Source organism: Calonectris borealis, chromosome 6, assembly GCF_964195595.1.
Source record: "Calonectris borealis chromosome 6, bCalBor7.hap1.2, whole genome shotgun sequence".
NCBI classification, from domain to species: Eukaryota; Metazoa; Chordata; class Aves; order Procellariiformes; family Procellariidae; genus Calonectris; species Calonectris borealis.
This window is the reverse complement of record NC_134317.1, coordinates 36,542,006-36,569,529: the sequence shown is the minus strand read 5'-3', so window position 1 is coordinate 36,569,529 and position 27,524 is coordinate 36,542,006. Positions and strand designations below refer to the sequence as shown.

General features: G+C 36.1%; 1 protein-coding gene across 1 annotated transcript in view; it reads right to left on the bottom strand.

Annotated features, from left to right (window-relative positions):
* Positions 1-27,524, bottom strand: part of CALCRL (calcitonin receptor like receptor) — a 67,804-nt gene that overhangs the window by 20,306 nt on the left and 19,974 nt on the right. The window contains exons 2-7 of the mRNA XM_075153689.1: positions 17,175-17,362; positions 11,139-11,238; positions 9,960-10,104; positions 8,361-8,471; positions 7,298-7,410; positions 3,208-3,299 (exon numbers count right to left, since the gene is read on the bottom strand). Coding sequence (XP_075009790.1) covers positions 3,208-3,299; positions 7,298-7,410; positions 8,361-8,471; positions 9,960-10,104; positions 11,139-11,189 — 512 coding nt within the window. The 5' untranslated portion in view covers positions 11,190-11,238; positions 17,175-17,362. The remainder of the gene's footprint in view (positions 1-3,207; positions 3,300-7,297; positions 7,411-8,360; positions 8,472-9,959; positions 10,105-11,138; positions 11,239-17,174; positions 17,363-27,524) is intronic.

Below are 27,524 nucleotides of genomic sequence, written 5' to 3'. Positions count from 1 at the left end.
ACTAATGACATTTAAAAATGAAGACTGCTTTTGGTAATAAAAGGATTTTTTCCTAAGCCTCCCTACCGTCCCTCTTCTGTTACCCTTCTTATATTCCTTTTTCTGACTGTTTTTCTTAATGACATAATATCCTTTAATCACTTAATTCTCATAATTATGATCTAAGAACATTTGAATGACCTACCCCTGGGTTAAACCATGTGCAGTAAAATAAAAACAGACCTCCTCGTAATTACCTATTTCCCTTCCTATTTTGACTCCTGTATGTCTTGGGCATTAGGGAAAAATTCATTTCTCCAATACTTCTCCAAAAGAAAAAAGGTAACATTTTCAAAAGCCCCCAGATGTGTTTGAGAACTAATTTTTTAAGGTATTCAAATACTGCAAAATTCAACCAGTGAGATCCATATATGCACCTAAGGGAATTATCCGTTCAGCTGAAATTAACTTAAAGTGACTTAGGAACCTCCTATCTCTCTATCAATCTATCATTCAGTTGTTTGCCTGCTCTTTAAGCATAGTGTTGCTATCCTCTGTGAGTGCTGTCATGTGATTTGACATGATGCTTGATCAACAACAACTCCTTTATTTCAGGTGGGCTTTTTTTGTTTGGTTGGTTTGGTTTTTGTTTGGGTTGGGGGAGGGGGCATCTTTAAAATTATAGCTCCCCTTTCTTTGAATTCACTGTTTTTTTAAAGTTTTCTCTTGCCTTGTTTTTCTTTCTTTACGAAAACCATACAACTATTTTAACAAAAGATTCATAATAAACACATGTATGATCTAGAGTATGTAACAGAAGGAGAAAGCAGAGCCACTGCAAGAAGTTACTTTTGTGTGTCATAGATGAATTTTCAGAGAGGAGGATCGGAGTTCCAAGTTTATAGCCCATTTTATGCTATTAAACTAAGAACTCCAATCCATTTGAGGAACACAAGTCACAAACTTGTCCAATGACAGAATTTTCTGAAGAAAAAACAGAATTTCAAATGAAAAAATAAAATGCACAAAAACATTTTAATCTTAAAAAAAAATTCATTCAAAACCCAAATAGTTGATATTTGAAAAGCTGAAGATATTTGAAAAAACCTGTCATTTTTCCTGTGGAGAAAAGTACCACCTTTCTAGTCAAACCTAAAGATATTTTAATGGTCAACAATCCAGCAAATTTTGTCTGGAAACTATGAATCGACTAAAAGAATAAATATTTTGGAAACATGACAAATTCAAAGGCTCCCCCACACAATAGTAAAAAAAAAAGTCCACCTGTTAAAAGTATGAATAATTATACAAGCTTCAGCCAATACATAATACATCCTGGTATTAATCTGGATCCTTAAATACCCTTCTGGTACTAAAAATACTTTAGAGGAACTGTACATCCCAAGAGAACAGCTTATAGAGGACTTTCTTTAGCTTCCTTTAAATTTTGTAATTTCTTTTTATATCCCAACATAACCACAGTCTAGAAAATGTGGTTTGTGGGTCTGGATTAATTCCATGTGGTTCTCTGAGGAGAGATGATCCTTCTACCAGAGGGAGAAAAAAATCCCTGGAGGGTTAGACAAACATGACATAACGGTAGCAAAGCAGATCACCTGCTTTTGCAGTAAGTGACACAAGCCAAGATGAAATCGGCTTGGTTTTCATATTGTAGTACAGAAAAATCATGCTTTACTGTCTCTGAACTTTTAAAATCATATTGTATTCCAAATCTTTTTGTTTTCTCCTAAGAAGTCTATGTCAAAGCATTTTTCCTGTCACATTAGATATTTAGTCTCTTAAACTTTTTGCGACATTTATAGCAACAGTATAGCCCTTTTTTATGCAAAATCAAGCTTCTTAAAAAGACTCAGCCATTTCACATGTTGATTTTGTGGAGGGAAAGTGAATTTGGAAATGGTAAGCATTGTTTTTACAGGTTATATGCAAATAAATTCATTAAAAAACACAAATGTTTTCATTTTTCCTCACGAAAAGAAGTCAGAAAAAGCTGAAAAGTCATCTTGAATATTGGATTTCATAAAGAGATGCTACAAAGTTGAAACACTCCGGTTTGTTGGGGATTTGTGGAAATGTTGTCCCAGAACCTGGGGAAATAATGCATATCTAAATTGGAAACACTATATTCAGCCAGATGTGACTAAAAAGGATAATTTTTAATCAGATATCTGCTACCCCTATGTAATCAATGTCCAGAGCATGAGAAAAGCAAAATCTGAGCTAGCCCCACAGTTGCTGGTGTATATGCTATTCATATTTAAATGTTAGGAACAAAAAAAAAAAAGATGGAGTGAGACAGTAAGGTATAGTGTTAAGAAATAAGTAAGACCGTAGAGCAGATCTATATTGTCCAATGAAAAACAATGCAGAAATAAATGCCAGTTAACAAGGAAAGCCTACACTGTGCAGTGCAGCATTTGGCGGAGATAACAACTTGTCTCTCTCAGCTTTGCTCATGTGGCAACACTCCTGGTTTCACCTCTACTAAGCCTCACCATCTTCTTAAAAAAAAAAAAAAAGTGTCTTTCATGAGAAACAAAACTAAGTTCACAAAATGTGAAGCAATAAGAAGACTAATTTTGAAAGACCTGTGCATTATATGACAGTGGTGATATGGTGATACACTGCTCAAACTTTCTTTCAGAAAGGTAACAATAACTGTTAGTCCATGGATATGACATAACGGCCATAGACATAATACAGCGAATAAAAAAAAAACAGGATTATTTTTATTATTCCCATTCCTACTGTAGCTCTTAGCCTTACTTTCTTTACAATTTATCATATTTTGTGGCTACCTACTTTTGAATGTTACTGTACCTATTGTATGTCATCAGTATTCTGGTTTCCATTTGCTCTTTAGTTTGGTTGATGCTTGACATATCCACACTGTAATTTATTATTAAAGAAAAAAAAAACAAAACAAAACACAAACGCAAAACAAACAAACAAACAAAATTTTTCCCATTTTCCCATTTCCTATTTTCAATATATTCTACACTTTTTGGTTTGCAGATTTGGGATTTTAGGTTTCTGAGAAAGAAACCTAAAATTTTATTACATTTTATTACAATGCCAAACCAATATACTGACTTTCTTCACCTTCTTGCTCCACCTAATTTCATTGGGATGGCTGGTGTGTCAAAGTATTGAAACTAGGATTGTTGCAACCACTGATATGTAGTAAAGGATTTTAAATATACTTACTTAAAATAAAAGAATATGCCAAGAGAAATCAGAAGTGATGCAATTGAAAGACCATGTCCGATGATGGCCAAGTAATACAAATTCAGAGCAGTCTGCAATAAAAGAGCAAAACCAAGCACCTGTGATGCATACAGAACTATTGTTGATAAAGCACATACTTATACATCTCTTCTGCATATAAAAGGAACACAATAGGATTAAGAAAATAAAAACATTACAGATAATGATGAGTCAAGTCTAGAATCCCACAAATCAACATCTTACTAAAATCTCTTTCTGTAGGACAAACAACAGATTTGTTGAAATCATGACTAGAACTTACCTCTTATCAGTTAAAACATTAGGTTTCTAATATGTACTGTTATGTTTTTTCTGAGTATTTACATAAATGTGGCTATTAATGTTACTGCACTGGGTGCATTCCTGTCTGAGGCTTGATTCATGTATTAACACAACTCTTAAGTAAAACATGTGCTTCCTATATGAATTTATGTATTTTTTCCTCATAGAAGGTTTTTTCTTATCATTTAAAGATACTTCCTTCAAAGCAAACTGTGATTATGATATTGGAAATTTAGTTTTCATTTGGCATTTAAGAAAGGGTGTGAAAAAAATTAACAATGACTCAAAAATAGTGAAGACTAAACAGTCTTGTTAAATAAGCCTACAGCCAAATTATAGAATTATGAAAAGCTGGGTAGATACAAAAGCTAAAAATGAGGAACTGGTAAATGAATATTTGGAATATACACAACACGTTATCATTAATTCTTTGAATTAATAAATATATTAAATTCCACTAGTAACAAACCCCTGTTTTCAGTCACGGAATCTGCCTCACAAGATTTCTCTTGTTGAATTAAATGTAAGATTATCATTTTGCACATAAGGAAATTAAGATTTTCAAGTTGAACCTTATATTATCACAATAAGACTATCTGGAGTCTATACGAAGAATTAGAGCACACACACAAATGCTCATGTACTCCAAACTCTATGTATCCTCTGAACATATTATTCCAGTTTAAGATAGACTAACTGCAGCTTGCTACATATATTGACTTTTGAAATAATATAAAAAGATTCCAGGTAAGGCTTTAAGAAGGTTGTAAGATGAGACAAAGGTACCTCTTTGTACATGCTAGAATTTTTCAAATTATTGTTATTTTAAAAAATGAGATAACTTTAAAAAAAAAAAAAAGAAAAAAAAAGCTATGCTTTTAAGTTTAAGTGAAACTTTCATAAAACTTTGGAAGTGAGAAAAAACAAGAGTTACCCCTGAAATGCTAAAGTTTGGCTACATATACATAATGACAGCCTTTCTATGACAGGTCCATACCCCATATCACCGCCTCATTCAGTGACCAGTTTAGGCAAAGGTGCATGTTAAAGATTTAGAAGATTTCCACACAATTTAAACCTGACACGAAACAGTGGTACAGCAGAGACTGCTGATGAGGGCAATAACAATAAGAATTGAACAATGGACAACAGTCACATTTATTGTGCATTATCTAACCTGCCTCCTGAGCAAAATGAAAAGATAATGTTGTTTAATATAACACCACATAGAACTGTAGCAAGTAGTAAGGCTTTCTTCGGAGCTATTATTCTATTTAAACAATAGCTTTTGATGCATAACAGAGTTGAAATATGCCGGCAAAACAGCATGAGGGAAACTAGCTCATTATTCATAAAGAAGGATGGATGCATGGATCTTCTGTCTGAATAATATTCTCTCAGTTTCCAGCCAAATATTAGCAAGAACCAATGAATTATAGCATCTCTGCTAGTAGAATTAAACTGCCATTAGCGTATTCAATGTCTCATGATTTGAAAAAAAGCAATACAAAAGTGCCTTATTATTGTCTATTACCACCTTTTCTCAATATGTTTTTTAGGTAAATACCCTAAAGCAGTCTTGATAACAATGATGCAGGCAGTTAGGATCTCTAATAGATGTCAGTATTCTTGACACAACCTGCTATTATTCTGCTATTATTTTCCACGAGGTCCAAATTAATTTACAGTCTATCCTGACCTGCATTTTATATTCCCAGTTCTTGGACATTTACAGTTTCAATTTACTGCTTCTTCCCATGACTGAATGTTTCACAAACATAAAAAATATCAGTGGGCATACAATTGGGGAGGGTAGGGGGTGTGCAAAATATACAATTTTGCCCATTATATCCTCACTTATCACAGAATATCTCAGAAAGAGGGCATTTGGAGGTTTACCAGATTTTTTTTTTTAATTATTTTTATTTTTCTAAATCTGTCAATGGATGGACATCTTCAAGATAAACTGAAGTCTATAAAAATACCATCTATACATATACCCACATGGTATGTGTGTATATAGAGTCTACCTTTGATACATAGAAACAACTCTCTCAAAGCATTTTGCTGCCTGGCCTGAGATAATTTTGGATGCTTGCAAAATTTCACTTAAATAAACTCGAAGTATAGGTTTTCTATTCATGTGAGGAGCTTAATATCTCAAAAACTGAAAAAATGGCACTTGGGAGCCAGGACACAAGACATACATAGGAAAAGGATCACAAGGAAAAACAAACCCTATCTAACACTTGGAATCATGGAATAGTTTGGTTCAGAAGGGACCTTTAAAGGTCATCTAGTCCAATGCCCCTGCAGTAAGCAGGGACATCTTCAACTAGATCAGGTTGCTCAGAGCCCCGTCCAACCTGACCTTGACTGTTTCCAGGAACGGGGCATCTACCACCTCTCTGGGCAACCTGTTCCAGTGTTTCACCACCCTCATTGTAAAACACTCCTTCCTTATATCTAGTCTAAGTCTGCCCTCTTTTAGTTTAAAACCATTCCCCCTTGTCCTGTCACAACAGGCCCTGCTAAAAAGTCTATCCCCATCTTTCTTATAAGCCCCCTTTAAGTACTGAAAGGCTGCAATAAGGTCTCCCCGAAGCCTTCTCTTCTCCAGCCTGAATAAACCCAACTCTCTCAGCCTTTCTTTATAGGAGAGGTGTTTCATCCCTCTGATAATTTTTGTGGTCCTCCTCTGGACCTGCTCCAACAGGTCCATGTCTTTCCTGTGCTGAGGGCTCCAGAGCTGGATGCAGTACTGCAGGTGGGGTCTCACCAGAGCAGAGTAGAGAGGCAGAATCACCTCCCTCGACCTGCTGGCCATGCTTCTTTTGGTACAGGCCAGGATACGGTTGGCCTTCTGGGCTGCAAGCGCACATTGCCAGCTCATGTCCAGCTTTTTGTCCACCAGTACCCTCAATCCCTTCATCCCCCAGCCTGTATTGATACCAGGGGTTGTCCCGACCCAGGTGCCCAACCCTGCATTTGGCCTTGCTGAACCTGAAAAATGAGGTTCACATGGGCCCACTTCTCAAGCTTGTCCAGGTCCCTCTGGATGGCATCCCATCCCTCAGGTGTATCAACTTCTCATCATTTACTTCCCTTTGGCCTCCAAAGATCCTGTGGTGAATCCACTCAACTACAGCTTCCCTACACTTTTGTAAAAAAGAAAAGATTAGCTCTGCTTTTCACACTGGGGAAAAAAAACCAAAACCAACACATCCGAACTCTGCTTAAATCTGCATTGAAGATGTATTAATCCCAAATAAAATTTTGGTTGTGCACCTGCTGAAAAATCTGTCACTATGAGTTAATTGGATAAACCCATGCACTCAGCATGTCATCCAGAGATGTGCAAACCTCCTGCAGTTCTGCTGAACTTAGACCCTAATGAAAAATTACAGAGCAAAACGTAAAGGTCTGCTCTTACAAGACATACACTTTGCTTACCAGAGGATGACTGTGGATGACCTAGACAAGTACTAGTACCTACACATTTAAAATACCCATAAACAAAAATATGATCACATTATTAAAGCAGTTGAAATCAGCCGTAAAAGACAAAGCAGGTGGGTTGGGTTTTTTTTGAGTCCGTTTTGCACAATTCATCCTTTTTATTCAATATGCTTTCTTCTTTTTGCATTTTGATGTTGCATCAACTTTGCTGCCATTCGAGTTTTGAAACTTGTGAAATTTTTCAGATTAGTTTCTTGACAGTGGTAACATGCATTCATTCCTTTCCTACCTTCACTTTTTCATGCGTATAGATATTACACTGGGTATAGTTTGTCCATGTCCTGTTGCTTTCTGGATGTCTAAACCAATTCCCACTTGGATCACAGATCTTCGTAACTTTTTCTACAGTCAAAGTAGATGGAAAGAAAAACAAAAAAGAAAAACAAAAGAAAAACACAACAGTCAGCACTGAAGTTCTACTTCCTGATGCCTGATATTTAATGAAGAAAGACTGGCAAACAAATAACAGCTTTATTAATATAACTAGATAGACACTGCTTGTTACTATGAATTCTGAGAAACTAGAGACCATTGCTTTTGTTTAACAAGGGCAACTGTTGATGTGTTTTTCTTAAGAAAACAAATAGATTTCCCTCCTCCAACCCAGTAAGTATCAAAATATATCAAACTAAATGTTAGAGAACTACTAGATGAAGTGACAAGAATATTTAAATGGCTTGTTTAACGTCCAAGATCTAAACTGAAGTCTGATATCGTACCACTGTAAATTAGGACTCGACAGGCAGGAAAACATGAATAGAGAAACTGCTCATGAACCAAACTGGAAAATTTGTGGGACTGCATAATGATTTCTATCATCAAATAGAAAGAGGCATGAAAGGACACTGGGAAATACCAAAGGCAGCAGAAAGAGACAAAGCGTGGAAGTCTATGATATTTCCACATGCTCACAGATGCAAAGTTTAGCCTACAGAAACAGGAAAAGATTCACTTGTGGGAGAAACTCTTGTAGACTTCAGCTACTGAATTGAGGTAAAGGAGTAACTCTGCTTGTCTGTCAGAGAGAAAAGCTCATCTCTAAGAGGAAAAAAATGTGATCTAACTTCAATTCCTGTTTCCTAATCTACAGAAACCCTCAAGGACATATTTCAGAAAAGAAAACAAGTATCTTGTCAAGTGTCTTTGTGATAAAGGGAAAATGCAAATAATGGGTTTGGAGGTACTGAAATTCTGGAGCATTAGTGACTTGATTAGGGGATTGGGAGGCATCAAGCACCCAAAACCTCATTTTATTAAGAAACATGTTGATGTAGAAGCCCATGCACACTTACCTGATGGGTTGAAATCCTGAAAGTAGTCAGGACAACGCTGTACTGACACAGTTCCAGCAGCAACATCACTCCAGCACAACCAGCCATCCCATGTCCTGTTACAGTAAGGACCTGCAAACAAGTAGATACCTGATAATAAAATAACAACCCTTCTTCCATAATAGTCTTTCAAAGGTAAGATGTAAGACTGCATAAGGTAAGTTTCTCGCAGCAATGAGAAAAAAAGAAAATAGAAACATAAGAAATAACAGAAATGGTTCCTTACATGTACATTTCTTCAAACACAATTTAAAATCCGTCATCATCCACCTCGAAACAGTCTACCTCTACAATTTACAAACCTCAGATCTAGAGCACGGTAGGCAAAAAAACCTAAATCAATTCAGACCAAATAATGCACATTAACAAAGAGCTTTAAGTTTGCAAAGACCATTTTACTGAATTTATTTATATTTTGGATGTATACCAAGCCTATACATATGTTTACTAGTTCACTGAAAACACAGTGGTATCCTAGAAGCCATCAGAAAGCCTGGCTGGGAGGCAGCCACAGCTCCTCTGCCTCAGGCAGAGCTGAGCCTGCAGCGGTCATCATGGACAAACACTTCTCTAAGTCCTCCAGGGACAGGGAATCCACAGTGTCCCTTAAGACCCTGTTTCAATGCCTCATTGCACTCACACAAATTCTAACATCTAAAATAAACCTCCCTTGAGAATGAGCTGGGGTTTTATAAACAAATCCTTTCCCAAAAGACATGCAGAATGATTGACCCTCTCTACAAATTTGAAGATGTTTTTAGTATCTTCCTTCAGTTTTCTTTTTAACACTTAATAATGCCCTCCATCTCAAAGGCTGGATTTTTCAAACATCGTGTAAGTCCTTCTCTTCTCATTTGAAGATTTTCCAATTTGTCCAGATCTTTCTGAAGCTGATGCCCCAGGCTGGACATAAGCTTACACTCTCATAATCATATCCATTTCTGACCTCCAGACATTCAGTACCTCCAAAGAATCATTTCAGAAGAGAAAAAAACTCATTGTAAAAGAATGCAATTACCTCTTCTTGCCTCAAAAGCCATTCAATGTTGCCAGAAGTTATAAAGTTAGAAACAGTGAATATAGCAACAAGTAGAGTTACTGAAGTTAGCTCTGAATGAGTTATCAGAAAAAGCACTAATGACACTAAGATAATCCTCAGAGCAGGAAAATCATGTGTATCAAGATACTTTCAATTTTTAAAGCCAGACGTGACCAGGGAGACAGAGGTATTATAAGAACATGAAATGAAATAAAGTGGTAAGATTAATCAGTCATCATTTTTTAATCTGGATACCTATTTAAATTAACATTTTCTTATCTCATCAGAAATAAAAGCTTTGTGTTATATAAGAAGTGGTGCTATGGGCAGGTAATATAACATATTACTTTATCTTCATGAATCCCAAAGTGATGTTTCTAAAAAATTGTACAAATACAGTTACAGCCTGAAAAATGATTGCTACCAAGACACGAAATGAATATAACAAAGATCCTGAATTACTGTAATTGTATCTGTTGACCATTTGCCTTTGTAAAACCTTATAAGAAAATAATCTCTACCTTCTTTCCTATGAATAGGATCTTGCATAATTTTCTGGTAGCATTCATACTGTGCTGTCATAATTTTATTCCGTGTAACACTCAGTTGAGTGAAGTCCTCCGTCATATTCTGATGCCCTTCAGATGGTATAGCAGTGGCAAAAAACTAAGAGGAAAAAGACTTTTTTTTAGCAAGTCATGTACAAACTCCAATATAAACTTCTTAAACTTCAGTCTTTTTAAATGTTATATTTTAAATATTATTTTACTGAAGGAAAATTATCTTCAAAACTTATTACTGACAATATGATTTTGGTTTTTTCTGGTTAATTTAGCAATTCTTCTTACTACTGAATCTTGACAAATATTTCCTGAATGAGCATGGGGGAGTAACAATCTGCAAGATTTATAAATAATAATGGAAAAATGCATAGAAAGCACTGAGACAGTCAGAAGCATATAAACAGCTTTTGCAAAATCCAGCAAAATATATCGACATTACATTAGTCTAAAAGGCATTTGAATCAGGCCCAAAATGATCCTTTATGAAGAGCAACTTTCCGTATACTGTATGCATTGAAGCTTTTGGCTTGTTTAGAGCTATTTGGTTTCTCTATAGTCTTGTGAACCGTAAAGTCAACCCTCAGAATACCAAAAAATATTCAAAAGACATGACATCCACTTTTATTGTTATTAAAAATAATAATTAAAAAAAAAACTTAAGAAAGTGGATCTTGATCAAAACCTGAACCTTTTAAGTGCATTTTTAAAAGAAGTTTAATATTTTATGTGAAGCTACTAAACTTCATGGAAAAACAAAGCTGCAGATTGAAATACTGTACCACTGTCATAGAAGGGGTGAAATTAAAAGTTCTGAGATTGTCCTCTGAATCTGAGTTAGATGTCTCCTCCACTCTTCCTGGGGTCTGCATAGTACTGCTTATATGTCACTTGTCAACTGTTACTGTAAAGTTCTCTGCTAGCAAAGGATATGCTGGGTTCAGCAGAAGTAAATACTATTTCTGTTCCTTTACCACAGGAATTAAAAGGAGAACATAAGGTAGATAAAGATCCTGCTATGCAGAAACTACATTTGAACAGAAGATTAGTTGTTTCTGCATATCCATATTAATAATTTCTATGGTATTCTGTACACACTTATTAAAACTGGAAGCGATTTAAAAAATTCGTAAGACTCACCATAGTAACCAATAAGAAGAACAGCAAAAATGTGATCCAGTTTTTTGTCATTTTTATATTCGGTGCAGTGAATTTTGTGTCGTAGTTGAATGAACTCAAACTGCAATGGAAAAAAAGTTGGAAGAAATTTAGTAATTCATGAAAACCAAAACTGATAAAAGATTTCATATTTTCTTTCTGAATTAAAACAAATCAATGGAGGTCCTCTCAATTTTTATTCACGCATAGTGACACCATGTGATATACATGGAGATGCACAATATGATGTGAAAAAAATGCACTCAATTCAACAGCAGTGAATTCCAGCAGCAGGGTTTTTCCTGCACTGCTGCCTCCATTGCCTCAACTAACACCAATTTGCCAGAGGGTTTGTCTCAGTTGGGTAGCTGGTATCAACTCTAACAGATACATAGAAATTAGCCCTGAGATATGAGTTGACTCCTTGACATCTCTGCCTTTGGGCAACCATCGCAAACTGCAATTCAGTTTCCTCTAAAGTACACTTAGACTTTCACAAACACACACACACACAAAATTATTTCCTGTTCTCTTCATACCAGCTGATTTTTGGTTTTGCCATTTCTGGAAGAACTGATCTAGTAAGTAGCCACTTTATCTTGAAGTTACAACTTTGCAAGGATGACAATGGCAATGCAAGAATTAACTGTGAGTTGTAAAATAGTTTCTGTATCTGCAGTAGCTGTAAACTAGTTACTGTATCTGTAGTTTGAAGAAAACCGAACTGCTCAAAACAGCTATGATTGTCTTACAGTACAGACTATTCTTGGAATTGATTCTTGAAGTGTAAAATGCACCTAAAACATAAAATATACAAAATTATTTATTAAGCACCTAGACCATCTATTAAGCATACCCTTGCTGCGACAACTCCCTCAAAAGGAAGGGAAATGTGCAAGAGATTTCTCATGCAGTATTTCACTGTGTCCTAAAGTATCCTGAGAAGATCACAAAGCTGAGTCTGGAATTGAGATAAGAGCTTCTCTTCTGCTTGCATGGTAGCAAAAGACCTTTCCACATTTACATTAAGTTATTACAACTAAACCACCCTTCAAAATCTAAGTATCTCGCTGTACTAGCATTAATGAAGCTATTATCAGTCAAAATAAAGCAGACCACATCTGAGTGAGTTTAGATCTGTTGTACAGATTAATTCATTACAAATAATACACTACATACAATACTAAGCTACTTAAGACATAAAACTCACGTACCCTAAAGGTCCCTCATATACCTGGCTCAAAGATCCCACTGCTACCGAATCAAGAGGGCTGTTGGGAGCCGAGTACCTACATGCAAACCTGCCTCCTGACCCAAGCCACATTCTCCCTTGGATCACACTTGCTCTCGTCTTTGGAAGTTTTTCTTATCCAGCAGTCACGTCCTATGAGAGACTGGTGGATGACAAACAACTGATAGTACGTCGGCCAGCAGAGTTAATTTTACAAAAAGCCCATCCTTTTAAAAAACAAACAAACAAACAAACAAACAAACAACCCAACAAAAAAACCCTGTCTTAATCACAAAAAGCAAACATTCTATATCTACTTTTTTTCTGTTTTTACATTGAGACTGGGTCCTCTTAACACAACTATAATAAACAGCATTTTGTAGAATATACTGACTACAAAATATGAGATCACTGCTGTTTATTGTACAGCTTGATGAAAATATAAGAGATGTGTTGTAAAATCAGTTACTGTTGTGCCTGTTTAACCCAGACTAAAACTGTATCAGTAATCTTCCCTCTATTTTTACCACTAGCATGCAATCCTCTAATACTGATTGCTAGAAATTCCACAGGTAATTTAGCGAGACACTGAAATTCAAATATGCTGTTCTGAAGTCTCTTAAAACATTAACAGGAAGACCAATTAGCATACAGGAAATATATTCTTAGTTTGAGCTAATACTTCTCTGGAAAATCCATGTGTGATGAGAACTACAGTGAATAGATAATTGTAAAAACCACTATCTATTAACTAAAGAAATATCTAAATATCTATGTGTAGTGACTAAAGATTGACTGAAAACCAAATACAAATGGAGATATCTAAATTAGCAAAGAGGCAATATGATTTCAATTCTGCATGATAACTCCAAGGGAGATTAATTCAAACCAATCACAAGTTTCATTTATTTATAGTCGTGTCTGTTTACCTAGGAAGGGAAAAAAACCACTGGCCTTCTAAGGAAATTCGAATTAACTACTTGGTTGTAAAGTAATTGAGTAATCTTCTCTCTCTCCAAAGTATGCCACAGCACATCTGCACAGGGTTAAAACCCATAAATGATGTGCGCAGAACAAGCAAAGAGACCAATCAAGTAGAACATAGCAACCATAATTTAGTGTATGTTTTTCTATATATGTATGTAAGAGCTCAAAATAATTTTCTCTATAATAGTTCCAAAAATCCTTTTGCTAAAACAGATGTTAGAGGGCAAATTTAAAATGCATATTCAAATATTGCCCTCACTTAGCCTTGCTTATTTTTATTTATCTAATAGATACAATATCGTATAAACAAAGGCAGAATTTATCTGCTTTGATTCATGATTATTTCTGTTTCATAATATCAAAAGTCACTCCTTAGCTCGGTTCCTTCAATGGTCCAAATCTTTTCATACCTAGTGGTTTTGTATACATCTCCTATCAACTATTCCAGTATCTACTGCTAAATTATTATTTCTTCCCAAGAGAGAAAAGATTAAGTCAAGTCTATAATTCACTCTATGCTTTCCACTCATTTCTCACAGTTGCTAACGGCAAAAAACTTATATATAAAGAAAAAAAATCCTTTTTCTAAACATCATTACTTTTGGACTTCATTACAAAATGCAGGATGAAGGTCATTCAGCTGCCTATTTGGACTTCAGGAAAGGACTTCATTTCTTGCATCACTACATGAATTCATTCACTCAACGTTTATTCCAGTTAGTTTGGACAATAACTTTCACAGGAAGATTAAAAACTTTCTTAAGAATGGACAACAGAGTAGTCCATTGATTGAGGTAGCAAGCCAGTACTGCTGAGAAAGTCAGGCTGCTTTTATTAATCGTCTGTTCTGATGAGATGCAAAACAAATATAATTCTCAGAAAGTTCTCTCCCTCTCAGAGCTGGGAGGTATTAGATGCACAAGGAAAAGAAAACAATAATAAAAGAAACCCATTCTTAGGTTTCTTTAAGTAATAATGCTTTCCAAGTTGTTCTGCTATTAAACATCTTTGACAATTCTACTGTGGGAAAGAGAGGACAACTGCATTGGATTGAGATTAATCTGAGTGTATTGAATGTTAGCTTGAGGGAAAATATGGTGGAAGCTTAGACAGAATCCCCTGACTCCACTCTGTGACAGTGGGGATCTGAACAAAAGCCAGCAGGACTGTGATTTACATGATAGGTATTGAATGAAACTGTAAGTCAGTGGACACAACACTACAACTGCTAGCAGTCCTCTGGCTTAAGTATTTTCCCAGTAAAAGGAAATGTCAGTGGGAAGAAAAAGGGGAATTGTAATAGCAAATCAGATCTTCAAAATCTCACTTTTATTTTTAGTGCATGTTGTACTGAAGACTGGGATAACTTAAAAAAAATAAAACAGAACTGTCTGTTTTTCCTCTTTATTACATTCTCTGTTACCCAAATTAATGATACTCCAAAGGCCTATATTGTGTTTGTCACTGATAGCAGTGACATCTACTGAAGAAGAAAGAATTCAAAAGGAACTGCAAGCTGAACTTAGGCAAAGCAGTCACTGGTATAGCTTTAACAGATGTTCACATTTCTCTTCCTCCTGCTTTCTCTACAGAGCCATCCTGCCTCATCAGCTGTTTCTGCTTTTAACCATTTCCCATCCTCCCAAGAATAAATGTCATCCTTGCTAAGCTCCAGACACTTCCCATTTCAATGATACAGCAAAAGGGTTAAAAAAAAATAGTCAGCAAGAAAAATCATTTTTTGAACTTCAATCACCTGACCACATTTAGTACAAAAGAAAAAACACAGGCAACTTCTACCTTAAGCAGTTGCCCTTAAGTCTCCCTTTAAGTCAGAATGCAACTCTGTAGGAGTGAGATAAGAGGCAGCATCTACTTATGTCATTGCATGTATATTCATACACATGCACAAACATTTTTCACTAATTGGTAATCTTTGATTTGCCCAAGAAAAGAAAAAAACAAAACACCAACAAACCCCCAAACATTTTCAGTATAAATTACATATCTTGCAGCGTGCTATAATCTTGCAACACGGAAGTTGAACATGTGAAAATATAGATGTATAACCTTCCTCTCTGACTGAAATTGGAGGTCAGAATGGCTATTTTTTTGACCAAGCCCCCTCGCCCCTTGCTATTGTTCTAGCACCCTGATTTTGTTTTGTTGCAATATCTCTCAGAATAGCTATACATGGTATTTTGTTATTTCTGGTTCTTTTTAGATGGAGGCATACAACTCCATATTTAAAACCCCAGGCAATGTTTGGTTATTTCAGCCCAAGATACAGGCAAAACCAACAAGTTGGAAAATGCCCAACCCTTTTCAAGTGTCCCTAATTTGAATTGCTGTAGTACCCTGTTAGAAAAAAACAGTAGTCTCAAATGGAATTACAGATAGAGCCTTCACTTACATCTCCATTCACATAAACTTTCTGGGAAGGGCAGATTCTCTTCTAACTAAAACGGCTTTGCAAGTGGGCAGTACCAGCCAAACATTAATACACACCAGGTTCATTTAGTCCTGAAAGCGGACTACAAAATGTCCGACTTATCTTAGAGAGCAATGCAGGGCAATTTGGAAATCTTCCTAATCAGGTAAAAACCCCTCATTTCTGAGGAAACAATTTCTGCCAGGATTTGGACCAAACTGCTCTGATGGTATCATATAACAACTCACAGCTGTATGTGTGGCAATTACTCCATCCTCCTAATAATTACAGAGTTAAGAAGGCTCAAAAATAATAGTTATGGATCAAATGTAATGAACTCTGGGTAGCACAGTTTCACGACACTAGAATTCCCTACTCACTGCCACTCTGAATTAAGAACCAGGCATCAACCGTTACAGGCTCCTTAAACAGGTGAGACAGGAGATCAGAAGTTTGATCCTTCCTGAGACAATTTTTACAGTACAGAAGAATAAGCTCTTCACAGTTTCCAAAAGATATCATTGCACTATTCTCTTCATTCAGTTAGGGCTTGGTTTTTTCCAGTGTATTCTCCTTCACTTGAAGGAACTGGTATATTACCCAAATATGTCAGATCTGTATGTTGCTGGATTTTACAATAAACAAAATTTAACTTACTATACTGGTTTAACACACTGGTACAGTTCAATTGTGATGCTAATGGAACTGCTATAAGAAGCCATTCCTATCCCTACTGCAGTTATTCTTTCAAACCCTCAGTGTGACCTCCTCTCTTCAAATGAGACGAATGTCAGGAAAAACAGAACAACAACAACAACAAATGCTCCTAATACTATTTTGAACTCATTAGGAGTACTATGATAGATCGTTGTATGTACCACCAACTGGTAACAAGCAGCATCATAAAGACAGAACGCTGCAAAGAGCTCGTCTGAGAAATGCAGTGGCTTACAAAGGGATAAACAGAGATCCCTTCCTGCACTGCAGAACAAAGAGAGCGCATGAAGACCTCCACAAGTGAATCAGTAATTAGGAAAAGATTTGCAATATTTATATAACCACCATGAAAAGTACTATAGGAAATAAATCCCAAGTTTACAAACAAGCCAAGTTTCTTGAACCCACAGCATTGCTCACATGCATGGAGACATTATAAAAAAATGCCACACTGAAACATTCCTCCTTCTACCTTTCTTTCCAGGAGTTTTTCCTAGAGAGCAGTTGTGGCACAATGGCATTTATTCTCTTCCTGAGGATTAAAATAAATAAAGAAACAGAGCGGCATATCTCAATTTTACTGTTCTATTATTTTATAACAACTTCATCATGCATTAGGCAGTAGTTTAGCTCAGTACGAAAAATTACTCACTGTTTATTTCTTGGGCCACATGCTATACATGTCTCAAGGTCCCAGGCTTATTGCACGCAGAAAACCAGGTCTAGTTCACAAAGATGTTTCACATTTTTTATTCTCTCTATTAGCATGCAGTTTTTTTGTTTTTGTTTTTGCATCACTCTAGTTGCTTGCCAGAGGCCTTGCAGAGATTGCAGAACCATCTGTAGATAAGATTACACAGATTAAATTACTCCTGTGTACTTTTTCCCATTAATAGCTTTTGGCTACCGTTCAGCTAAGTTTTGTCTCCTGCACCCAACAGAAATTACTAGCAGCAATTGACAACATTCTTGGCCAGTTTAATAATAGCTAAAACCATACGAACCTACCATAGAGTGGTGGTGGTGCTAGTTTTTCTCAGGGAGGAGGGAACCCTTACTACTTCTGTTCAGTTCACAGGTTTGGATGACAGTGTAAATTATCCTGGGAAGAAACACCGGCTATGGAGGTCCAGTTAAAAACCAAACCAAACCAACCAACCAACAACCAGAAAAAAACCACCACAACAAAACCCTCCAAATGAGGGTTTGGAGGAGGAAACATCCACAAGGTTCTTCCCCTAGAATATTCTGCAGTTTCTGCTTTTGGGCAACGTTACTCTTCTCCACATAGCAGACTGCAGAGCTAAGATGTTTTTGTGTCTTTGTCCACCACACCGATTTTGGCTCTTTAAAACACAAATTCCACTGGTCAAAAAAGGTAAGAGTATTTCCTTCTTGATTTTACATAGACAGGTCTTCTCTTGGCCTCTGTGCTTCCAATGTTTTTCCTAGAAATTATGAAGGCTCTACCCCTCCTTCTCAAATATGATGAACTTTCTATTGACTTAAGAACATATGCAGCCAGCAGTAGCAAATGCTGCGATTGCATGTGGAAGATAGGCAAGGACTCAATTAGGGTTATAGTTACAGTTCAGCAGGATATCTAACTGTGCCAAAGAAACGCATCATATGAATGTTAAAAATATCAAAGCAAAGTAAAATTATTTAGGATAAATAAGAAAGACAATACTCCACACTTCCAAAATAATTTCACAGTGTTTTCTTGGTTATAGTATTTTCTGCCTCAAGTACTGATTATTTTATCTTCTAAACAGAAACCTCTATCAGAGTCTGATAGCGCAATACAGTATAACTTTCTTATTTCTAACCTGAAATGAGAAAGCAAGAGCTGGCAGCTAACATAAAACAACCTTTACTGCAGAAGTCAGTTCCCCAGTAATACACTACTTTACATATTTTATCAAAATACAAAAAACTCAGGATAATATTTCCCCTATTACTTACATTTTTAAAATTATAGTATTTTTTACACTGTCTTATACAGTGATACTAACACCCAAAATGCTTCCCTCTTGAGTAACTAGTTGTTAAATGAAGGCAACTGAGATTCTGGCAAAACAAATCTTTACCAACAGACTGACACGGCTTATTCTCAGAGATGCAATTGTGATTTCCAACAGTTTATATTTATTAATACCTCCAGATTTTTCAGTAAGTGCCATTTGACTATCATTCTGTAAACACTTGTTATACTTACTTTACAAGCTTAATCCTTTTCATTCCATAGCCCTAACCCAAACTGTACCTTGATGTCTAAAATCCATCAACATAGCTACGTATGTTATTAGACATAACTCACCAAGTTCAGTTCAATGTTCTGTAAGCCACGGCATTTAAATCCTGTAGCATTCACTCAAGCACAAAGAAACTTAGAAGGAAGGCTACTCTGCTGAACAAAGTCATAAAATACTGGAGTGTGTAAAAATACTGGAGTGGCCACTATCAAACACCCTAGAAAAGATTATTAACGGAAATGAAGATAACAGCAGAATAATGAATGATTAAATTCCTATAGCTGTTTGATTAAGATGATTTAGTGCTGGTACTTCTCTTTTTGCTACCGTAATAATTTCTTGCTATAGTAATTTAAAAATGTAGTTAAAAACATATTCAGTAAACTTCCCTGAAATTTCTCTTCCTCCAAAGCAATTGCCATGCTGTGGCAAGGATGTTCCAATTAACATGTTATTTTAAATATAAGGGGATTGCTCATGGCATTCTCTCTTTTCCATGGATTTCATGCTATGAAAAAGTTGGAGAGCTCCCACATTCTTCTCAGGTATATTTTAATGCCTCATTACCCTTTGCTAATCTGTATTCCTCATGTGTTCAACACCCCCCCACCCCCCATAATTGAAACTGGAGCAACATATCCAGAGACATACGCAGCAAAACTTCACGGTCCAAACATCAAAATTCATAGGGATGTGTTACTGATGTGACCGCAAACCCAATTACACAGTATAGCAAAGCATCGCAAGTATGCCACTGGAGCTATTGAATCTTCCGGCCTAAGCCCAAATTTTACTCCTTCATTCCAGATGCGTATCAAAAACAGTGAATGTGTTAAAGATTTTAGGAGAGGCCTTCAGGAAACACTGAAGGGTGTGGGGGCAGCCCTTAACTGAAGGCGGACATGGACTTCTTTGCTATGACTCTAAGGGAGAGAACAGAGGACCCTAACCACATGTCCCAATTTAGAGAAAACAAAAATGTTTTCAGTCTTGCTTTCTTCAGCATGCACCTGCTGATACTAATAACAAAAGGGTAACCTGAAAAAAAAAAAAAACAAACCCAAAAACCCACGAGTATAGTTGTGTAGATACTTATATATGGATGATGCTCTTAGTCACATGATTCAGTTTTAGGTAGTCCTACGAGGAGCAGGGAGTTGGACTCAATGATCCTTATGGGTCCCCTTCAACTTGAGATATTCTATGGTTCTATGATATATGTGAAAAATATGGTATATTCCTCCAAAGAAGATTTCTCCACCTCCAAGCAAAATTAACACTGTTCTGAATTAAAACAATGGCAGTATGAATCTATGAATTCATCAAATAGACCTTAACACTTCTATAAAAACCCTTGCTCAGATGTCTGAAGCTTTTTTCCCCAGACACTGCTGCTTAAAGGCTTCAGAGAGTGAACTGCTGCTCTGTGTACTCCTTTCAGTCAGTGTTTTTATTTAAATGACACTGTTTGATGCTGTTTACCAAGTAATGACCCAAAAGAGATCCAAAGGTTTCTTTGTGAAAATGTTTACAGCATGAAGTAATTTTCTCAACTGGCTGAGTTTTAGAAGTTTTTTGTTATTTCTTCATTGACACAGGCTAATTTTACAAGAACAGTATTTCCACAATTCAAAGACTTTTCTCAAGGTCAAAACATGGCAATGGGAATGGGAGAATGGGTTAACCAAAAGGCATCAGGACTTTTGTTTTTTTCAGAGCTTACCACTCAAGCTTTTTCTCACTGGCCCCAACCCAGTTCAGCAATTAAGCGTATTCTATGAAACTCACAGGTTTTACATCAGTTTCTTCTAGCTTCACGTGTAGAAATGTGAATATTTACACACAAATATACACAAACATGCTCTCATTCAGTTATAAATAAATTTTAATAAAGTTTTAAAATACTATTTTTAATAAATTTATTAATTTTTAGGTGGACCATGCCACATCAGCAACTCAGAGCAGGATGGGGAGGGAGCAGGTGGCCAGGAAAGGGAACTGCTTATGCCAGTATAAACATAGTGCTGCTGCAGCCACTGCATCAGAATTGGTGTCCTAACTTTGGGTTCACCATTGGTCAATGACTTGAACAGAACTGATGAACCAAATATAGATAAACTCTCCATGGAAATGTCAGAAGCACTATGGTCTTCCGATTTTGTGTTGGATTTCTTTCTTTTACTTTTTTTTTTTTTTTAAAACATAATACAAGGAATTAAAATACCCCCAAAGCAGTTTTCTTTTCACTGGCAATAATTTTGGTCTGGCTGAGAATGAAATTTCAGGTGGGTAGTTCATACTGAATATCAACATTTTCTCTCATGGGATATTTCTGATGCATTTACTATTCCAAAAAAGTTCACGTAAATTTAAGGCAGCTTTAGAAAAATTCAGCTTGGTATACTTATTCAAAACAAAATAAACCACCAGCTACTTCAAAGCCTTTACCAGGTCAACCTAAGTCACCACAGTTCAGAATGTTTCCTCTTAAATTTAAAATTTCACATGCCAGAAGTCAAAAGTGCAAGATCTGGAATATTTCACCCTTTGAATATTAGACAATACATGTTATACTGTGCTAAATTATCAAAACTACTAATTCATCCTGTAGCAAAAGCCACGAACAAGGAGCAGCCAAACCAACCTTTTGAATTCTAGTGGTCTGAAGCTTGTCTCCTTTGCTTTTAATTAGCTACAGATATTTCCTATCTTTCCCGTGCTTTTTCATCTGTTATATTCCTAAAATGGCATTTTAGCAGCAAGTGTTTTATATTGGGCTCACACAATATGAGTGAGTATGCTAGCCATAAAGGAGTTTGTGAGACTCAAGAAAGTTAAAAACCAGAAGTAGTTAATCTCAACAATATGGAAAGAAATTACCTTCTATATATTTTTTAAAGTCTAAAGCTGCATACTGGCATATGCACATCTCCTTGACACCCACACAGACACAGGTCTTGACTTCCAAGACTTCCAAGGGCCTGTACTCAGTACAGTGAAGAAGAGCAAAAGCTTGTGAATGATCTTCTAATGAAGAAAAGAATGGATGCACATACTCAAATGACAGATTAAGAACACAATGTCAAAGCTTTTGTCTCTACATTTGTAACCGGAGCTTTTCTTTTTATGCATAACTCTCCTTCTCCTCACAGACTAGCTGCAGAAATCATCTTAAGGCAGCCATAAAGTAGGCAGAGTGATAAAAGGTTTTTCTATCCTCTACCTACATCTCCTTCAAGTGAAGACATGTACCAAGATACTGCTACTGCCAATGATATTTTACATTAACATCATTTTCCATCAGTCTGAGTTAACATTAGTGTAGACAAATTGAGGAAAATAACATCAATCAATGTTTCAAAGTCTTCTAAATGGGAATTCCCTTCAGCTTCATCCACACCCTACCACACCCACAGGAATATTGACATAAGCACAACTCTGACACAGACTGAAGCATCCAGGAGTGAAGAAATACTTGTTTTGCTAGAGTTGCTGTCAATTTAAAAATTAATTACAGGATCATAGCAATTAACTAACCAGCTTAACAAAATGAGAAGTGAGATTCTTTGAACAGGAAGCAAACTGCTACCAAGTGACTACACTAACGTCTCATGGTATTTGCCCTATGCATTCCTCATTCTGATTTGAAAGTGTACATGGAGAACACAAAACAACTGGCACCAGTATAAACGCGAAAGTCTCAAAACTTTTCTTGTGTTACATACAATCCAAAAAGCACTGATGACTGTTTGGACAGTTAAATCCATATTCAACAACTAGAACACATTTATGTGGTGATCTTTACCAATTGTCTTTGACAATGTGCACTTACGTTTAAAAGAATAATTTCTCTTTTACATGAGGACAGTCTTTTAGTCTGAATATGGAGTATCTAAGTAGAAATCCTTAGCACTAACTGAAATAATACTTTTGTATATCTTTTCTGAAATACCACTTAGGTAAAATTTCTTCCACCTAAAATTGTATACATCAGTCCTTACCTGAAAGTAAGAAACGAATCCTTTTCTAATTTTCAAATTTCTCCATCAATTATCTCTTGCAAAGTCTTAATTCTTTTTTTGAAATACCAGAGATTAACAACTGCTGAGAACTGGATGGGCCCAGGTCTAAATGGCCTTATATTTCAGTTGACATCCTATTACATTTTCATGCTGTTAATAGAAAAGTGATTCTGTGCCATTGAAAAATTCTACTTGCAGAGCTTATGCTGCTGGGAAAGATGTTAAAACTTTGAAATAGGAAAAGCAGTTGTTGGGTCATCTAACAATTTAGCTGGCATGCAATCTGTAAGCCACACACATATTTGATGGTCAAGCACTGCACTATTTCACATGCTCTGAACGAGAACTGCAAGGATGACCATTACTAGGATTTCGATATTATTGCATAATTGCATTGCATATTACAGTCTTTTTACAATGCATTCCATCTGTTTCACATAGCTGTATAGTAACACTGCAGCAGAATTAAATGTATCATTGCACATTGTCACATAAAATCCTCTGCTCTTTGTGAAGCAGAGATTTAATAGACAGTGCCAGCTGCAATCTGTAGGAAGCAGTGTGAATGTTTCCATGAATTCAGTTAAAGATCATATGCTCAGGGTGTGGTCGTGGGAAAGACTAGTGTATCTTACACACAGTCCCTAAAGTCCAATTAGTGTTCTTTTAATTACAAACAGACTTTTCCATATCCTTTTGCAGTATTCCACCCTGACTTACCTGAATGCAAACCAAAATAAAATATTAGCTATAAACATTAAAAATATTACATAAATTGGACACAAAAATCACTGCCTTGATAAATTCGAGTCTCACTTGGACAAGATACTTCATGAAGATGAAATATTACATACCAAATGTAATAAAACATTACAAGCCCTATAGATACAGCAGAGAAATGAGAATCAAGCACAGCTATTCTGGTCACAAATTACATGCAAATTTTATTTATATGTCGTTTACACATTTAAGCACATTATCTCCCCTCCAAATGTAAAAAATGATAATAATATAAAGATAGAAACATGTAATGGAAAATCTCAGTTAAAGCTTGTCAAAATTGCAAGCAACTGAAAATTTCCACTGCAAGCATGGAAATGGCTTTAATATAGGTGTCCATATTTTCTGCACACTCACATCTTGCATTTATTTTCCTGGAGAAAAAAAACCACAAAATTCTCATACTGATTTCACACTTCATTAAAAAATCCCTGGTGGAAACAAAATGCATGGAATTTGATGGGAAACTTTGGTAAGGATAATGTCTACCAAAATTAAATTAAAACATATTCAATTTAGTTTGTAATTCTACAGACCAGTTCCTGTCATTGGTCTGCCAGCGTCTCAGATGCAATTGCAGTACTCACATTCACTAGTCTTGCTAACTGAGTTTAATAGCAAAGCTTGGACATCGAACTTTCAGGCACTGCTTACCTCGGACTGAGGTACCAAAAGTCACTATGAAGAAATAACCTTTGCATGCATTTTTTTTATTCTTTCCTGCAGCTTTTAACTTAATAAGACACCTTAAAAGGCTCATGTATTTTATGTGTATTTTATGCACATGTATTTTATTCAGAGAGTCTGGACTTGCACCCCTCAACTGTTACCATCTCAAAGCTGTATTTGTGTATCCTGTTCCACAGAGCATGCAAAACTTCAGATTCATCTTGCTGAGAAATTTTGTTCACAGCTGCTTGCTTGGCAGGGATTTGTTTGGGGGGGAGGGGGGCCAGAGAGAGGAGGAGAGAGACAATTTTCCAAGCAATGGGGAAAAACAGTACAAAATTTTCATCATCAATGGCCTTGACATTGCTAGAGCCAACGGAAACAACATCACCCAACTGACTCCATGCAAGGGAACCATTCAGAAACAAACAAACAAAAAATCTCCTGCATTTATTTCTATCGAGGTAGTTTATGCCAAGATTCCTTTGGTGAAATCCAGATTTCTCCTGCATTGGCTTCCTCCTGCTGTTGATAGAGCAGGATATTTGCTGAAACACAGCAGGTAACGAATGTGATATTCTGAATTAATCAGCATATAGGGTGGAGAGAGAACTCTGTTGTCTTCTGAAGCTGTAAGAACAGCTATCTTTTTTTTTCCAATGGAACTATCAAGTGCTTTATTGGTGCGACACATAACGAGCAGACATAAAATTTCTGTATTAATTCTAACTGGATACAAGTCTTGCTGGCAAATGAATTTCATAACAGGTATGTGTCTTACTGACCCTGTAAGAAATTTTATAGAAATAAAAATGCTTGGCTATTACTACAGGTCTACACCACACAAAAAATAGGTGACATTTCATGAGCCAACTTCTCATTGCCTTAACATCTCCAGGTTTCTCAAAAGAAAGGAAAATTTGCAGGAATAAAACCTGGTTGGTTTCCTCCCCACCCAGTAAATATATTTCCCTTTCTCAGGAGAGTATTAGAAAACAACTACTGCACTAGCATATTTTATAACTGCTTAATGATGAGGATAGTGTACAAAAATCACAAAATCATCGTTATTCTTCATGTTATTGTGCAACATCCCAAATCTTTACTGACTGTGCACTGCTAAACATTTGTTGCACATCATTCCAAAACTAGTGGCATTTTAATGATGGCATTAATTATTCTGGACATCGTATAAACATTTTATAGACTAGGAAGCAAAGTACTTTTTGCTTTGTTGAGGTAAAGCATAAAATGGATTAGATACAGACCCTGATCTGTACAACTAGCTATATTTGGTTTGTCCTGTTCTAAAAGACATCATCTCCAAGATATGAATTCAGTAAGTTGTTGAGATATCAGTAAGCATCATTTGCAACCACCAGACTAAGTAAATTCATTCCCATGTCGTTGCTATCAGATGACTTCTAACTTTGAAGTCATTATCAATCCTCAGGCTGTCTCATTACACCACTTTACAAGGCTATGAAGAAGAGAAGTAAACCTTAAATAGATAAAATAAATGGATAAATAAAATAAATAGATAAATAAATAGAACAAAAGAACTTTAAATCTGAAATGGCCATCACCAAAGATCTGAACTCTGAACCCCACTTGGCTGGTCATCTCTGAGGGTCAGACATTACAAGGAAGATGACCGTAAAACATCTGTTGAAAATCAGACTACCAAACTGATGGGAAATTCAGGCTAATCCAAATGTGGGAGCCAAATCAGCTACTGAAACTATATAGTGCTACCAAATGTAGAATGATTACACTATGAAGAAAATGGGTTCAGTTCTAAAATCAAGAAACAAATAAAAAAAACCCCTTCAATGTAGTTTTTCCTTTAAGGTCACAGAGAAGCACCAAGAAAGAACATAAAAGGAAGATGAGAGTAAGATAATTAAAAATACTGATCCTGAATCAAAGAGTTGAGAGTCAGTTGCTATCTTCAGTAAGGGTTTTTGAAAAAATTCCTAAGCAATGTCTGGCTTTTAAAGACATACCTACTGTGAGAGGTATTTTAGCCACCTTAATGTCTGACAGACAGTCCTGAGAATCTAAATGTCTTTCAATTGCTAATACAGATATAATTTTCATTCTCTTTCATTCATAGGAGAGAATACCAGTGAGAAGTGTAGTGTTTAGAATCAGTCTATTTTGGTTTACAGTTTTTGGCCTACAAAAACCTGCAGATAAATTTTGAAGGATATAAGGCATAAAACCCTTGATGTGTCTGAGAAAAAAAAAAATAGACAGAATTTAAGTGATTTGCCCATCACCACATTGCATGTTGTGTCACATCTGAGGTTTAAATATCCACTCAGCAAGTAGAAATGGATTTACCCTCCATTTCTGTAGGGATTGTCATCAAAGGGACTGCAAAAAGACAGTAGAAGTCCTTGGGCTAAGAGAAAATGTGGACAAATGAAAATTCAGGAAAATATAACCCAATATTTCTGCTAATAAATTATCAGTCATTTATTTTCTACACCAGTCTTTCATCTGTAACTGTACTTACCTGTCTGAAAGATGGTCTCAGACCAAAAATCTGTTCTCAGGCTATGGTTTGGACATTAATGTCTGTAGTATTGCTAGGGTCATTTTAGATGTTGGGTTTAAAGGAACATCTCCCACAAGAAATTCCCAGTATTAAGAGTTACTTGAGTGAGACAATCTACCTTAATATTCTCTTTGCACCTAAGAAACATGAAGTAGACTCTTCCCTTACAGTGAAGTGAAGGTATAATCATTACCTAAAGTGACCTCCTGCACCCAGCTCTACCCCTTTCTAATCTCTTGCTACCCATTGCAAGCACTCACGCTACAGATGGAATTGCATATAGTAGCATTGTGGATGTAGGTTTTTCAGCCATCTCAATGACGACTTACATGATGTGCCCCAAAAGCCCAAAATATACCTTCACATTGTGTACTACTTCCAATTTTCAACTGATAACTCAAGACTACCTACTTTGTACTAAATTGTAATGAAACACTAGTGCTACTTTCCACTAAATAACAGTCACCTGCAATATACAGGCATTACTAAAGATGACTTAAATACCTGATTCTAACAATCTGACAATCAGTCACATTGATTTTCCTGATTCCTTCATTTCTCCTGTAAAGCCCTAAGAGGAATTAGAAATCTATTCCTAGACACATAATCACAGAGGAATCACAGCTGTTAATCAAGCCATCGTGACCAATGAGAATCCTGAATGCAGCTCTACAGCACCCCAGACAAAATAAAAGCACCTGAAATGCATTAGG